Below are 16,641 nucleotides of genomic sequence, written 5' to 3'. Positions count from 1 at the left end.
GAGGTTTTGCCAAAACGCGGTCGAACCCAAAACACGGCCGCGGAACCGAACCCAAAACCAAAACACAAAACCCGAAAAATTTCCGGCGCTCATCTCTACTTTGAACAGGCGGCTCCTGTCTTCAGTCTTCTGTCTGCAGAGATTCCCCAGTGTATTGAACCTGTGGAACTACAGGTTCCAGCAGTTCCATTCCAGTTCCAGTTCCAGTCTGCAATCCCCTGTTTCCAGTGATCTTCTATTTCTGGCATCTCCAAGTTGTTTCCCTGTTCCAGTGTTCCTGTGGAACTACAAGTACCAGCATCCACTCCAGCTTTCCTACGAGTCACATTCGGTGTACAAGTTTTCCTGGCTCCTGTGTTCCTGTTTCCAGTGGTTTCCTTGTTGTCATTCTTCCGTCTTCAGTTTGCTATGAACTCCAGCCACAGTTTGCTACAACAACTCATACTTACCTACCTTTGAAAAAGCATTTCAGGGAGATTGTGAAAGTAACCCCTATCAGCGCGGGCGCGTACTGCTACATCTGAGAGGCGTGTCATGAAGATAACTTACATCCAAATGTAAATGAGCCGCAAAGTTAGTAAGATCTACTTGTTGAAGAAAAGACTGATATTTTGCAGGATTTTTTTTGTGTATTGTGTTTTACAAGAGGTACCATATACTGTAAGTGGCCACAAGAAACATTTACAATGCATGTAGCCATAGGGATCATTGTGCCTTATAACCAATACAGGGAAATGGCACTGATGATCCCATGTATGTATCTCTGATTTCTCTTTTTTTCAGGGAGATTTGGGGACTATTCAGGGAGTGAGGGAGATTGCTACTATTTCAGGGAGTCTCCTGCAGAATGAGGGAGGGTAGGCAACTATGCAACAACTTGCAGTAAGAGACTTTCTTCAGGTGTTCTTCCATTACTCAGCCTGTGCACCTGATTACCAGCATCTAGCATTGTGCATTGCATTCAGCACTTAACAACTTGCTGTGTTAGAACTGTCTCCTGCTAGGGCCTTGCTTGGCTTAAAGATGTGTGCTTCTATAGAGACTGTGTGCTTTGATTGCTATTTGTTATATATCGGAGTTTCGTTTGCTGCATCTGATTTCATTATTGCCTTAACATTTATATCAAGTTACGAGTTCATCTTCATTGCTCATTTGTTACCAGTGACTTTTGAAATATTCATTTATTGGATTAAGTTATTATTCATTGTTCCTGTCATCCGTTATCCCTGTGTGATAATAAATACCAAGCACACATGCGCGGAACTTTTCATAAGTCTCCCTGTTTCCTCTATCACTCCTACACAGACCCACTAGTGCCCCCTCCGGGGACAAAGTTACAGAATCCTGACACACATCTGGGAGTAACATCAAAGACTTGCTATCTAGAGATCAGACTTTCAGCTTTGAGTGCTTCACTTTGGTCTAATATCGACTTTAGGGTCTTCAGCAAGGTCATGGCTTCATGGTGGCTTTCTTGCATTGTCAGTGAATCGTAATAGAGTCATATCTCTAGGATCAAATCAGTCAAATGGTGAAATCAGGAGCTGGAAATTGCATTCCTTATCTAGAGCTTACCACCCAGCTACTGGATTTTTATACCCTGGTTATAAACAGTCCCAATGACTACAGAGATTGTTCCTTCCACAGAACAAGATTTGTTCTTTCCAGTAACTAATCCCTCCATCTCTAACCAACCCAGGCATTTACTTTTTGTATTTCTTAAGAGTGATGGGGACTATGGACTTGACTATGGCAGTTGTACTGTACATGCAATTTCACATGTGCCCTATGCAGAATACACGTCTGCATTCATGAAATAAGTCTCTTGGGTACCTCCATATTTCCCATTTTTCTTATCAGGTGTCGCCTCCCTGGTAGATAGTTCAGTAATATCTAATGATGGCGAGACCCTCCTAGGTTCTGGCACGGAAAAACAGACATCTGCCTCCTGGGATGGGGTTGCTTTCTCTTCATCAATGCACACAGTATATGCAGTGTGGATTCCTGATTAAAAAGTACTGTGTCATTTTTCCAGTCATGCAGTCATGAGCACCAGGACATCATTGTTCAAAGGTTGGCCAGCCAGGGTCTACATGGAAAATGCTACAGCAGTGGCTTATTTGAACCCCCAGGAAGGTCACTTTCAGGCCCCAAACCATAAAAGTAACATCCTGCATTCTACATTGGGTGGAGTACTTTGCACAGAGATCTAGGTTCATGGAGTGGACAGCTATGTCACTGCCTGGACCTGGATGAGTGGTTCCTTCATCTCAAAGCATTTTGGAACCTTGTAGAGATCTGTGGTCCCTATATTTATATTATCTATTGGCATCAGGCCGGGTACACATCAGAACGATTTGTTATTTTAGTTTCACTGTAACGCATTAATGGGCTTTTGGAGCAGTTTTTGCGAAAAACTAGTCCAAACCCTTTAATTCAATTTTTTTCAGTAATCAGAAATAGCCCATACTTGTAATCAGAAATGCAATCTGGCCAAATTAACTTAAAAACAAAAATGTGAAAAAAATACTGGTAGCAACCCTGTGATAATAATGCTATCTTCAGACAGCGTTATCTACAGGCTCCCTTCGGTTCCTGGCTCCATTCGCCACTCTGATAAACGGAGCCAAGTGATCAGCCATGTGTGTCCAGGGGCGCTGACAGGTCTATCAGGCCCACTTAATGAGGGGGAGGCTACCATGGACGGTGAGGGTGCAGTCCCCCCCCCCTCCATACCACCCACACACATCACGCAGAGAGAGAGGACTGACTGCCTCTGCAGCTACCTCTCTCCCCAGTCAGCAGCGGAACCCAGGCCCTTTCAACAGATCCGGGTAAGGAGTACCCCCCCCCCCCCCCTTCTCGACACCACTGTGTATGTCTAATAAGACCACTAGCTTAAATAGACTTACATCCCCCCGGTGATCCGTGAGCTCCGGTAACCTGGTTGCCAGCTTCCTGCACTGTGACCCTGGTCATCTGGTGTCAGCTGTACACCAGCATTTACAGCAGTTTACAGTTGAAATCATTTAACAGGGTCACAGAATTGGAAGCCAGTGATCAGATGACCAGAGCCGGAGGAGCGCACCAGGACTCCGATTACTGGGGAAGTGCAAGAGGGGAGAACCTGGCGATGTCAGTGGCGGTACATACGCAGCTCATACTCTTGGTATTTTTTCCGAAAAATACCCCGATCAGTCTACGGAGGGTATTCAAAGAGACAGAGGTTTCTTTTGGAAAAAATTATACATCCCTGCAATGTTTCCAATGATCTCACTGCGGATTGGGGCGATTTTATCACATCCCATCCACCTCTAGGATGCAGATTGTGATACATCTTCTCCTAAAATAGAAGAATTTAGTGGCAAGTACAAAAAAATCTCTTATTCTCATAATGTCACATATTGACATATGCTTATGGCACCAGATGGAGCAATTCAAGTGCTGCTCCGTTCGGCCGCGCACAGCCAATCGCGCTGACATTCCTGTTATGTTGTTCCGTCATTTTGATGGGCTGGTAACTAGTGCAATAATAAAATGATAACTTACTTTTAGAGCTCTCTCATATCTTCTTTAACCTCCTGATAAGTTGTCTCACTCACAATATGAAAACAAAACAACAATACAGTGGAGTAATTTTGGGTTTTTTACAGCCAAAAATGAACAATAATAATCATAAATGAATGTTAACAGTAACACTTAGTAACTAGGATTATTTATCCTTGAAATATAACACATCAGACTGGATCATTATAATGTGTGTTGTATTTGTTAATAGCTCATTCAATTATTATTTACTTTTCATGGTTTTACAGATAATCCACAGATGAGCTCCTCCGTATATTTTACTTTGTTTTTGGATGACGTCAATGACAATGCTCCCCGGTTAGCAAAGGACTATTTTGATGACTTTTCGTACTGCTATCCACTAACCAAGCCGGAGTCATTTGAATTTCAGGCAACAGACGATGATTATCACCCTGGCGGCCTGGCACTGAAATTTCAACTTGGCGGTGATGCAAATATAACAAACGATTGGGAAATTATATATATTAACGGTAGGTATCTATAAATTGTCATGATACCAGGCAAAGAGGGTGTGATTCAGGGGAGGATGCACTTGCGGCTGCGACTCAACTGCGTCTTTTTGCAAAGGGTGCGGTCAAAGACGCACCATTGATCATACATTGGCCTCACTATCGGATGTTAAAGCAACCCTATGGTTGATCACCAACGCTAAACAATCACCGCACAAGAACGCCTATTGATATTGCATGGATCTCCACGCAATTACAATATGTGTCCCTCAACGATCACTAGTGGGACTCATGCACAGAATGAATAAATCAAGTACTTGCACCCAGTGTTTTAAATCCGTCCACCTCTGAAGCAGGCCCAGAGTATGAAGTCTATTTACTAAGCCTTTGACGGAGATAAAGTGGATTATTATTATTATTATTATTATTATTATTATTATTATCCTTTATTTATATGGCGCCACAAGGGTTCCGCAGCGCCCAATTACAGAGTACAAATGCACATAAAAAATAGGAAAACAGTGACTTACAGTTGAAGACAATATAGGACAAGTACAGGGCAACTAAGCATAACTACACCAGTAAACATAGAGATAAGTTCCAGGTGGTCAAAAAACTGTGGGATCTGGGCAGTTGAGGATTATTAAAGTAAGAAAAGTATAAGCACATGAGGGAAGAGGGCCCTACTCGTGAGAGCTTACATTCTAAGGGGAGGGGTAGACAGACAGGGGTGACACAGATGGGGTACATAGAGAGCGTGGAACAGAGGGTTATGTTGAGATTTGGCTAGGTTTGGTAAAGAAATGGGTCTTAAGAGCCCGTTTGAAGTTTGTAGAGAGGTGGAGAGTCTGAGGGGGAGAGGTAAAGAATTCCAGAGAAAGGGAGCAGCACGTGAAAAATCTTGGAGATAGGAGTGGGAGGAAGTAATCAGAAGACAGGAGAGTCGGCGTGCATTAGCAGAGCGAAGAGGACGAGATGTAGATGGGAGAGGAGTGGGTGAGTGCTTTGTAAGTGAGTGTGAGAAGTTTGAATTGGATTCTGAAAGGGAAGGGAAGCCAGTGGAGGGCCTGTAGGAGAGGGGAGGTAGCCGTAGTGCGTTTGGTGAGGAAGATGAGCCGGGCAGCAGCATTGAGGATAGATTGGAGTGGAGAGAGGTAATTGTCAGGGAGGCCAGTTAAGAGGAGATTACAGTAGTCCAGTCTGGAAATAATCAGTGAGTGAATAATGATCTTAGTGGCATCCTGGGTGAGAAAAGGTCTGATTCTAGAAATGTTTTTGAGATGAAAATGACAGGTTTGTGAGAGGTGCTGAATGTGTGGTTTGAAGGAGAGGGAGGAGTCAAGGATTACGCCAAGACAGCGTACTTGGGGGCTAGGGGAGATAGTCGTGCCATCAATGGATAATGAGATTGTGGGAGGTGAGGCTGTGTGGGAGGGTGGGAAGATGATCAGCTCAGTCTTAGACATGTTGAGTTTAAGAAAGCGCTGAGACATCCAGGAAGAGATAGCAGAAAGACAGTTTGAGGTACGAGTGAGGAGAGCCGTGGAGAGATCAGGGGAGGAGAGGTAGATTTGAGTGTCATCAGCATAGAGGTGGTATTGGAAGTTAAAAGAACTAATGAGTTCACCTAAAGAGGACGTATAGAGAGAGAAAAGGAGAGGACCAAGAACAGAGCCTTGGGGGACACCAACAGTTAGTGGAAGTGGGGGGGAGGTAGCATCATGAGAGGAGACAGAGAAGGAACGATCAGAGAGGTAGGAGGACAGCCAGGAGAGGGCAGTATCACGCAGACCAAGAGAGTGAAGGATTTGCAGAAGGAGAGGGTGGTCCACAGTGTCAAAAGCAGCAGAGAGGTCAAGAAGAATAAGCAGAGAGTAGTGGCCCTTAGATTTGGCTGCATGGAGGTCATTGTAGACTTTTGTGAGGGCAGTTTCAGTGGAGTGGAGAGAACGGAAACCAGACTGGAATGGGTCAAGCAGTGAGTGAGAGGAAAGAAAGGCAGTGAGGCGATTATAGACAATACGCTCAAGAAGTTTGGAGGCAAAGGGGAGGAGAGAGATGGGTCGATAGTTGGAGAGAGTGTTAGGATCAAGGGTAGGTTTTTTAAGAATAGGGGAGACAAGAGCGTGCTTGAAGGCAGAGGGGACAGTGTCTGATGAAAGGGAGAGATTGAGAAGGTGGGCAAGATGGGAACAGGCAGAAGGGGAGAGGTAGCGGAGGAGGTGGGAGGGGGATAGGGTCGAGCGGGGAGGTTGTGGGGGGGGGGAATGGATGAGGGCCATGACTTCCTCGCCAGATACATGGGAGAAAGATGTCAGAGTTGGTAAGAGGGAAGGGGAGGGGTGGCAAGGGATGGGTGGTGGCTGGTTGCTGGTCTGGTGGGAAGTGATATCCTGACGTATGGAGTCAATCTTGGATGTGAAATAAGTGGCAAAGTCAAGAGCAGACAATGAGGAAGGGAGAGGAGGTGGTGGTGGGCAGAGGAGGGAGTTAACAGTGGCAAAGAGGGGCCGGGGGTTGGAAGACTGTGTAGAAATGAGGATTTTGAAGTATGATTGTTTAGCAAGGGAAAGGGCAGTACTGAAGGATGAGAGCATGAATTTGAAATGGAGGAAGTCTGCTTTAGAGCGTGATTTCCTCCACTGTCGCTCGGCAGTACGTGAGCATTTTTGTAGGTATCTGGTGCATTTGGTGTGCCAGGGTTGAGGTGTTGATCTGCGAGGGTGAATAGTGGTTGGCGGAGCAACAGAGTCAAGGGCAGAAGTAAGAGATGCATTGTATAGGGATGTGGCTTGTTCAGGGCATGTGAGAGAGAGAAGAGGAGAGAGAAGGGAGTCAAACAGGGAGGATAGGGATGAGGTGTCAATAGCCTCAATGTTACGCTTTGTGATGGTAGCCTTAGGAGGGAGAGATGGGGAAGCAGAGATAGATAAGTTGAAAGAGAGCAAGTGGTGGTCAGAGAGGAGAAAAGGGGAATTGGAGAAATCAGAAATATCACAGCGGTGAGTGAAAACCAGATCCAGTGAGCTCCCGTTCACATGGGAGGGTGAGGTGGTCCACTGGGAGAGACCAAGTGAAAAGGTGAGGTTGAGGAGTTTAGAGGCAGGTGATTTTGTGGGGTTATCGATAGGGATGTTGAAATCACCTAGAATAATGGAGGGAATGTCAGAAGAGAGGAAGTGAGGTAGCCAGGAAGCAAAGTTGTCGAGGAATTTGGAGGAAATGCCAGGTGGACGGTAAATTACAGCAACTCGAAGATTAGTAGGTTGGTAGAGGCGTATTGCATGGACCTCAAATGTAGAGAATGTAAGAGAAGGTTCTGGAGGTATAAGTTGGTATGTGTAGCTTGAGGGTAAAAGGATCCCAACACCACCCCCATGGCGACCCCCGGGTCGGGGTGTGTGTGAGAATGTGAGGCCCCCAGCAGAGAGAGCAGCAGGAGAAGTGGTGTCATGAGGAGTAATCCAGGTTTCTGTAATGGCCAGGAGGTGCAGGGAGTTGGAAATGAAAAGGTCATGAGTGGGGGCCAGTTTGTTGCAAATAGATCTGGCATTCCAGAGTGCACAGGATAGGGGGTATGAGTTTGTGGGAGAGATGTGAATGAGATTATCAGGATTGCTGTAGCGTTGAGGTAGGAGTAATTTGGAAGGAGAGGATAAAGAGGGTGTGATGATGGTGCTGGGGCCTTGGCTAGGAAGGGAGACTGCGTGTGTGAGACAGGGAGGGAGTGCAGTTTGATACTGGTGGAGGAGAGGTGAGTAGACAGGCAGAGGAGGGAGAGAGCAGGGTTGAGTGGTGGGGTATAAATGGTGTGAAGGGGCAGAAGTGAATTGCAATGGGGAAACAGAAGAGGGGTAGGGAGGCAGACAGAGGAGAGGAGAGATAATGAGATGTAGGAGACTGGGATAGAGGGATAGAGGTGGTAACAGGGGACAGAATAAAGGATTAGAAGGACAATGAGTAATGGTGATGATGGTGATAAAGTCCCAGCCAATCAGCTCCTAACTACCATGTAACAGGTTGTGTTTGAAAAATTTCAGTTAGGAGCTGGTTGGCTGGTACTTTATCTCCAGCCACTTTATCTCCATCCAAGGCTTAGTAAATAGACCCCCATATTCCTAACAGCAGACTTCACTGTGCACAAACGGAATCTGATGCACTCAACGGAAGCTATTTCGTCTAGTGCAGTCGGAAGATGATCTAACACTCAAACAGAGGTGTAACGGGGGCTATTGGTGCCCAGGGCACTTTGGAAAATGGCACCTAGACAGAAAAAAAATGTATATATTCCTGTGCGCTCCAAAGGTGCGTGCGCTCCCAAGGCGTGGGTGGCCGGGGAGGGGGGTTGGTTTCATGACACGCCCCCTTCATCATCATTCTCCAACCTCCTGACCTCTGCTTACTCCGGGCTTCCCCGGAAAGCGCCCCCTCTGCCCTGGCACCCAGGGCATGCGCCCTGCTTGCCCCACCCTCGTTACATCACTGCACTCAAGCCAATGGTAGTCACCTTCTCACTGCATTTCACAACATGACAGATAATGATCCTATTGATTGTAATAATATATTTAATGGGTATTATAGTCATTTGGGAACATATACGCAGCTATACTACTTGGCAAATTGGTCAGTATTGCTACTTGTATAACTAGCATTGGTCTTCATACACATAAAACAAAGAAATAACCCTTTCCAGGCTGACAGTAAAGAAAGACTATGGGGTGAATATGGTTGTGGGCGAATTGGCGTGGCATTTAAACACTAGCAATGGCAGCCCGATTCACACCCTTATCCCAGCCAAAGTGTACCCCTTTCACTCAAAAGTGCTCGCTACCCTTTGGGGTAGCAAACACTTTTGAGCAAGATCCTGCCACCATAAAATGCGGCGGGTGCCATGCGAATTCGGCTGGACAGACAAGTCACTGGCAATTGAATTCCCCCTGTAAGTCAGATACAGGTCATAGATTGATTAAATTTGCATGTAATATATAACATAAGGTAAAATACAGCAAATAGAGACACCAATGTAGGTAGGAAACCTGAAAGCACTGTAGATGAAAGTGAGCCCAAGGGCATGGACTCTGAAGGTTATTTACAAAACTCACCAACGTCTGAACGGGCGGGTGGGGGGGTCCACTTGCTGCGAGGCAGTGCGGGTAGTGTGGTCCGGGCGGCTGGCAGCTGGCGTCATGCTGCGAAGTGCACACAGTTGGGGGCAGGGAGAGCAGAGCAGGGGGAGCCGGGCAGCATGTGAGTCTCCTTAGGATGCTTAACACTGCCTGGCATTGAAAAACAAAGGGGGCAGGCTAATGCAGAATTTCCCGGTATTGAAAGCTCCAATCCCGGGATTGAATCCCGGACGATTTTTGGCCAATATCTCGGCATCTCGACGATCCCGATCTCAGGATTGTCCACCATACACACAATCATTCTCACTTCCACCAGCACTGAGCTAAGTATAGGACAAGTTGAGCTTGCCATGTACATTAAATAGGAAGCATTGCATTGCGGTGGAGAAGCATATTGCTAGGCCCATTTATTCCAACTAAAGTGGCACAAAAGTCTCTTACACCTTCCCATGACATCTTCCCAGCCGTGTATTTGTAATGGGTGCACTGTACATGGACCCCTGGACGCACATAGTCTATTTTTTACATTTATTCACAGAGGGGGCCTGGCGCGCATCTCGCTGAGTTGGCCATGCCCCCTCACAGCATTGGGGCTGGCAAAGCAGTTGCACCCATTTATTCAATACTTACTTCTAGTTCCACATAGGCAGCGCTACAATATCACTGGGAAAATGGTGCGGCGGACATTTTCTCTGTGTTTTGTGCATGCACAGCGTCAGAGTCTACTAGTCTAGTGCACAGCCACACACACTGATTTGCTGTCAGATAGAGAGTAGGGAGCCTGGACAGACACTGCACATGGGCCACCTCCTCTCTTTATTCACCCCAGCATCTTCCCAGGATCCATTAAAGGAGTGTATTCAATTAAAAGCACTAATTCCACAGAGGGTATTCAATTGTGGGCGTGTTCGCCCATTTTTTAATCGATTTTTCGCCAATGCCGTTTCCTTTTTTTTTTTTTTTTTTCAAAACGACTTGGGCGAAAAGTGTGCCAAGAATTGGTGCGAAAACCTGCAAATTCACCAAAACATGTGTTTCAGCAGCAAATTCGCCAATAAACGTGGTTTTTACCAGTGCCGGATTTTTCGACCAGTCCAAAAAACAGCGTAGGCATTGAATAGGTTGAATGTAAATTCGACCTAAAAACAGGCGAAAAATGAATTTTTTTCAACTGGTCGAAAAAAACGGCACTAATTGAATACCCCCCTTAATCAACTACATGTGGAGGAAGTGAATCTAATTGGTTGTGTGACTTAGCATGAAGCATAAGGAAATGGTGACTCCTGTAACAATAGCACAGTATAGAAAAGTGACCATTAGAGGCTTATATGAATTCTAGTAAAATATTTAATGGAAAATGAAGAAATATGTGGGAGTTACAAAGAAATAAATGAAATAAAAATGTATAAATTAACTGTGTTACCTAAATCACTGACAGGTTCCTCCGCTCGTCTGTGTATGAAGCACTCACAGTTCCCAAAGGCCAATATCAATGTTCCCGTAATTATTAGGGATAATGGACGACCTCCGATGGAAGCAACTGTCTATATTCTAGGTATGATATGTGAAATAGAAATATGGTCTAAAAATCTATATGACTGGCAATGATGGAAGTGGGTAAAGAAAATGACATACAATAAAATTAGTATGGCTACTTTAACACTTGGGGGGTCATTCTGAGTTGATCGCTTCCGATTTTCGCAGCGCAGCGATCAGGATAAAAATAGGCATTTCTGCGCATGCGTATGGGCCGCAATGCGCACGCGTGTCGTACGGGTACAAAGTCCGTTGTGGTTGTGCACAGGTTCTAGCTAAGTTTTCAGTCGCACTGACGGCCGCAAGAAGATTGACAGGAAGGGTGCGTTTCTGGGTGTCAACTGACCGTTTTCAGGGAGTTTTTGCAAAAACGCAGGCGTGTTTGAAAAAACGCAGGCGTGGCTGGGCAGGTGCATGACGTCAAATCCGGACACAAATAGGCTGATGTAATCGCAAGCGCTGAGTAGGTTCAGAGCTACTCTGAAACTGCACAAACTGTTTTTGCAGAGATCGGCTGCACAAGCGTTCGCACTTCTGCTAAGCTAAAATACACTCTCCAGTGGGCGGCAGCATAGCTATTGCACGACTGCTAAAACTAGCCAGCGAGTGATCAACTCGGAATGACCCCCTTGGTACAAGGTCCTTTCTTCTGCAGTGCCGCAGCAGCTGATATCCCATATTACTATTTGTCCAGTCCTCACCTATGGGGCTCTCCAGAGCATTTTGGATGAGGACAAGATGGATTAAATCCTATAACATGATTAGCTTCCCAGTTTCTGGCTTGTGGTAAGGGTGGCCTTAGGGGATCCTCCCATATACTAAATGGGGGGAAGGATATAAAGGGGGGGCTCCCCTAATTTAGTATCTCTTGTAAACACACATTTAGGGACCCGTTTATCAATGAGCTTTAGCTATTTAAAACTCATTGACTATGATAAATGGAGCTCCAGACAATCAGCCCCAACTGTCATGTGAAAAAAATGACAGTTAGGAGCTGATTGGCTGGCACACCATTTATTATATGCAATGAGTTTCAAATAATTAAAACACATTAATAAATGGGCCCCTTAGTGTTTACTGAAACAAATGAGTTAACTATGGGGGTAATTCCAAGTTGATCGCAGCAGGAATTTTTTTTAGCAGTTGGGCAAAACCATCTGCACTGCAGGGTAGGCAGATATAACATGTGCAGAGAGAGTTAGATTTGGGTGTGGTGTGTTCAATCTGCAATCTAAATTGCAGTGTAAAGATAAAGCAGCCAGTATTAACCCTGCACAGAAACAAAATAACCCACCCAAATCTAACTCTCTCTGCACATATTATATCTGCTTCCCCTGCAGTGCACATGGTTTTGCCCAATTGCTAAAAAAATTCCTGCTGCGATCAACTTCGAATTACCCCCTATATGTATATTTAACACATGGGCGCTGACTGTGAGTTGCACACTGTTGCGAATGTGTTACTGTCTTTTGCCGTATTCATGTCTGGGACATTATGTATTGCCAGTAACAGCTATTCCTCTTGTGTACAGCAGAGCGTCTGAATGTGCAAACACTGTGACGCCCACTTAGAGCGGCTGCAGTCGCAACCATTGGTTTATAATCAGGACTTGCACTAGCACCATGCTAGCTGCAGAATCTCCATCAGGGTATGGCCTGCAATGTATGCGATTAAGTGCCTGATTCTGAAACCACTCCTCCAACCGCACCATTCACAGACATATCGTGCTGACTGTGCAGCACAGCCAATCGCCGATATTTCTACAGATATATAGATATATCGTGCCATCTGGCTGTGTATATACTGCCCATACACTTGCTGTAGGGACCACCGGTGACTTACATCTTAACAGGGCGGGCACATTTAAATGCATGCCCAGTTGTAACGTCAGGCACGACACATCGGACAGACGATTGTTAAGTGTGTATGAAATTACCGATTGCCAGATAGGTCGGTGGATCGAGCAGGTGTGTACCCAGCTTTATTTCTCTGTAAAATCGAATTATTTAAGGGTGAATTTGTAGCAGTATTTGCAGAACTGGAGTGTAACGGCTGAACAAGCCAATTCACAGGTGTGACGTTTCAGTAAAACATTCTTCAATTCCAACTTTTGCTTTGCTGCACTGTAATTTTGCACCCTGTGGAATATATGGTCTATGAAAGTAGCTGTGGCTATGGGTCTGATTCAGCACTGATTGCTGAAGTGCGGAAATCGCTATTCTGTGATTTCCCCACTTCTTTGCATGCACGCACTCCGCTGGGCACATGTGCAAGGACTTAAACTGCAATCGCAGTCTAAGTCTCAGCGGGCGGGGGGGGGGGGGAGGGGGGGGCGTTACGGTGTTCTGTGGGTGTTGGCGACCGTGGCCGCTGTGACCCAAAACATGGCGGCCCAGCAACTGCCTTCACAGTAGCCTGAGAAGGCAGGGGGCTACCCTAAGATGTGAGCGCTTCACTGTTTAGCAAAGCGCTCGCATTTCAGCGGGGAGTGAGGGTGGGTGGGGGGAGTCCTGGCATGCGGGGCAGCTGTGCTAGGGACAGGAGTTGTAGTTTTACAATTTTTTGCAAAACTACAACTCAAGCTGAATTAGGCTCTATGGGGGTCATTCCGAGTTGATCGCTAGCTGCATTTGTTCACTGTGCAGCGATCAGGCTAAAAAATGGCATTTCTGTGCATGCGTATGCGGCGCAATGTGCACGCACGACTTACAACGACCGATGTAGTTTCACACAAGGTCTAGCGATGCATTTCAGTCGCACTGGCTGCCGCAGAGTGATTGACATGAAGTGGGCATTTCTGGGTGGCAACTGACCATTTTCAGGGAGTGTTTGAAAAAACGCAGGCGGGCTTGAAAAAAAGCAGGCGTGGCTGGGCGAACGCAGGGCGTGTTTGTGACGTCGAATCCGGAACTGAATGGTCTGAAGTGATCGCAAGCGCTAAGTAGGTTTTGAGCTACTCTGAAACTGCACAAAATAAAATTGAAGCCACTCTGCGAAAGAACTGTTCGCACTTCTGCTAAGCTAAAATACACTCCCAGTGGGCGGCGGCATAGCGTTTTTGCACGGAGGCTAAAAACTGCAAGCGAGCGATCAACTCGGAATGACCACCTATGTTCAATTATTTTGGCCCTGTATTGTGGATAAGAAGGGACTGGGAACACCAACTTTTGGTGCCAAATGTGGAATCAATTTACTAATTTGCTTGTCTCAATTATTCAGCAGGTATTGAGCTAGCTAGGGTAGTGAACGTAAGTGATTAACTGCTCAAGAGGCATATGTAATAGGGTCTGAGTTGCAGGATACCGGACGATCTCGGATGTCAATCATATACAAGGTAAACCATCCCTTGTTGTAACTTGTAACCTATTACATATGCCCAAAGTATCACCTGTTCAAGCTTAGATGGTTAAATTTTATAGTCATTTTAGCAATATGAACAATACTGTGTTCCGGTTCACTGTGTACCCCTCACGGTCTAGGTTAGCATCAGAACATCATAAATGTGTAGCCATTTAGGCTCAAACATGTTTGAGCTATTCAGCGCCCCTGTGGTAACTGGCTTGGTCATGTGCCAAATAAAAGGGTCTTCTCTCCTTTCTTGAATTTAAATTATACAAATCATCATTTTAGCATATAGAAAGGTTGCAAACTTTTGCCAAATTTTCAAACTCTAGATCCTTTTAGATAAACTGGTATGAGACACACTTTGTAAAAATGTCATCTCTTATGGAACATTAAATGATCGGTTACGTCCTCCATGAAAATGAAAACATTTATTGATAAGGTGTTTTTTCCTTCCAGTTCGTATATGCAGTTGTACGGCTAAAAATGTGTGTGAGACGGAGCCTCCAGGCAACCAAGGGAAACCGTCCGTTGGAATGGCTCTCGGGATCTTATTTGGAACTTTGGCTGTTATAGGTTGGTTTATGGTGCAAAGGATCCCATTGGAAGCTTTTAAAAGCATATGGTAGAACATATATATTTACTTACAGTGCGAGAGATGTATGCTCAGAAGAACAGGAAATCTGCTCAAATAATTTGAAGATATGCCATTAGCATTGCATACACATTTTAGCTGCAATTCAGCTTGGTTTGCAAATATACTTATGTTTCAGTATGATTCTGTTTTTATTTGTTAGAAAATTGTAACAACTGTGTTACAACAAAACTAATCCTGTGTCATCTTTGTTGGGAGGTGTGTCCCAACTAGGAAAAGGATGTGAACCACTGGTTTAAACGATAAAGAACTAAGGGGTCTATTTACTAAGCCTTGGATGGAGATAGAGTCGACAGAGGTAAAGTACCACCCAACTAGCTCCTAACTGTCATTTTTCAAACCCAGCCTGTGAAATGTCAGTTAGTAGCGGATTGGCTGGTACGTACTACTTAGGGCGTCATTCCGATCCGTTCACACGCTGCGGTTCATCGCAGTAGTGCGAATGGGTCGGAACTGCGCATGCGCGATGGCCGCATTGCGCATGGGTGGCGGCCGTATTGTGCAGGAGCATCATTGCGGGCAGCGATGCCGTGTACGAAGAAAGCAGTCGCAGCGGCGACCGCAAGAAGATTGACAGGAGGAAGGCGTTTCGGGGTGTCAACTCACCGTTTTCCGGGCGTGGAGATCCGAACGCAGGCGTGTCCAGGCGTTTGGAGGGCAGATGTCTGACGTCAATTCCGGGATCTTCATCGTTGGATCCATCGCACAGGGTAAGTAACTGCAGGGCTGGTCTTGTTTTACACAAAACTTCTTTAGCATAGCAAGGCTGCACAACAAATCGCAGCCCTGTTATGGTAATATACACTCCCCCATAGGCGGCGTCTAGTTGATCGCACGAGCAGCAAAAAGTTGCTACGTGCGATCAACTCGGAATGACCCCCTTTATCTCTGTTGAGTTTATCTCCATCAAAGGCTTAGTAAATAGACCCTTAATTTCCCAACAGGAATGTTGGGATTTAAGAACACACGTATGGTGATTGGACAGCCTCCTGCCCCTAATAACAGAGCTTCTCTGTTGCTAGCTGTACTAAGCAGCTCTTGTCAGGGGTAGGGTGGACAGGCAGCTCACCATAATGCCCCAAACCCAACCCCATTGTCATCCAGTAGCAGTAACAAAAAACTCTTACTGCATGCTCAGTTGTATACCTAGCTGTAGATTTCTGCACCATTATTATGTAGCCCCTATACTGCCCATTCATAGTTATTAATGCCTGTGTCACTTGCCCTCCTCCTCCCAAGCCTATTTACCACATGCCTTTTTCCCACACCAGCCCATGTGTCATGTGTCCTCCTCATGAGCTTGTTTAACCCGTGCTATCCTCCCCACCAGCCCATATGTCATATACCCTCCTCCCACGCCTGCACGTGTGTTACATGCCCTCCTCCCACACCTGCATGTGTGTCACATGTCCTCCTCCTCACAAGCTTGTTTTACCCATGCCCTCCTCCACACCATCACGTGTGCCGCATGCCCTACTACTTACAAGCCTATTTACCCCATGCCCATTTTCTCACCAGCATGTGTCACATGCCCTCATCACCAGCACTTGTGTTATATGCCTTCCTCCACACCAGCACATGTGTCACATGCCCTCCTCCTCACAAGCCTGTTTACCACATGCCTTCCTCCCCACCAGCCCATATGTCACATCCCTCCTCCTCACAAGTCGGTTTGCCACATGCCCTCCTCCTGACCAGCATGTATATCACATGCTCTCCTACTCACCATCCCATATATCACATGCCCTTCTCCTCACAATTCCGTATGTCACATGTCCTCCTCCTCACTATCCTGTATGTCACATGCCCTTCTCCTCACCATCCCGTATGTCACATGCCCTCCTCCTCACCATCCCGTATGTCACATGCCCTCCTCTGCAACCATCCCGTATGTCACATGCCCGCCTCCTCACCATCCTGTATGTCACATGCCCTTCTCCTCACT

General features: G+C 46.0%; 1 protein-coding gene across 1 annotated transcript in view; it reads left to right on the top strand.

Moving 5' to 3' along the window:
- CDH17 (cadherin 17) overlaps positions 1–16,641 on the top strand; it is a gene marked incomplete at its 5' end in the record, with an annotated part of 140,564 nt that overhangs the window by 120,722 nt on the left and 3,201 nt on the right. The window contains 3 exons of the mRNA XM_063924109.1: positions 3,816–4,058; positions 10,602–10,718; positions 14,501–14,617. Of these exons, the coding sequence (XP_063780179.1) occupies positions 3,816–4,058; positions 10,602–10,718; positions 14,501–14,617 (477 nt within the window). The remainder of the gene's footprint in view (positions 1–3,815; positions 4,059–10,601; positions 10,719–14,500; positions 14,618–16,641) is intronic.

The sequence above is a fragment of the Pseudophryne corroboree genome, chromosome 5 (assembly GCF_028390025.1).
Source record: "Pseudophryne corroboree isolate aPseCor3 chromosome 5, aPseCor3.hap2, whole genome shotgun sequence".
Taxonomy (NCBI): domain Eukaryota; kingdom Metazoa; phylum Chordata; class Amphibia; order Anura; family Myobatrachidae; genus Pseudophryne; species Pseudophryne corroboree.
Note: the sequence above shows the minus strand (reverse complement) of the source record. Positions and strands in the feature narration are given on the sequence as shown.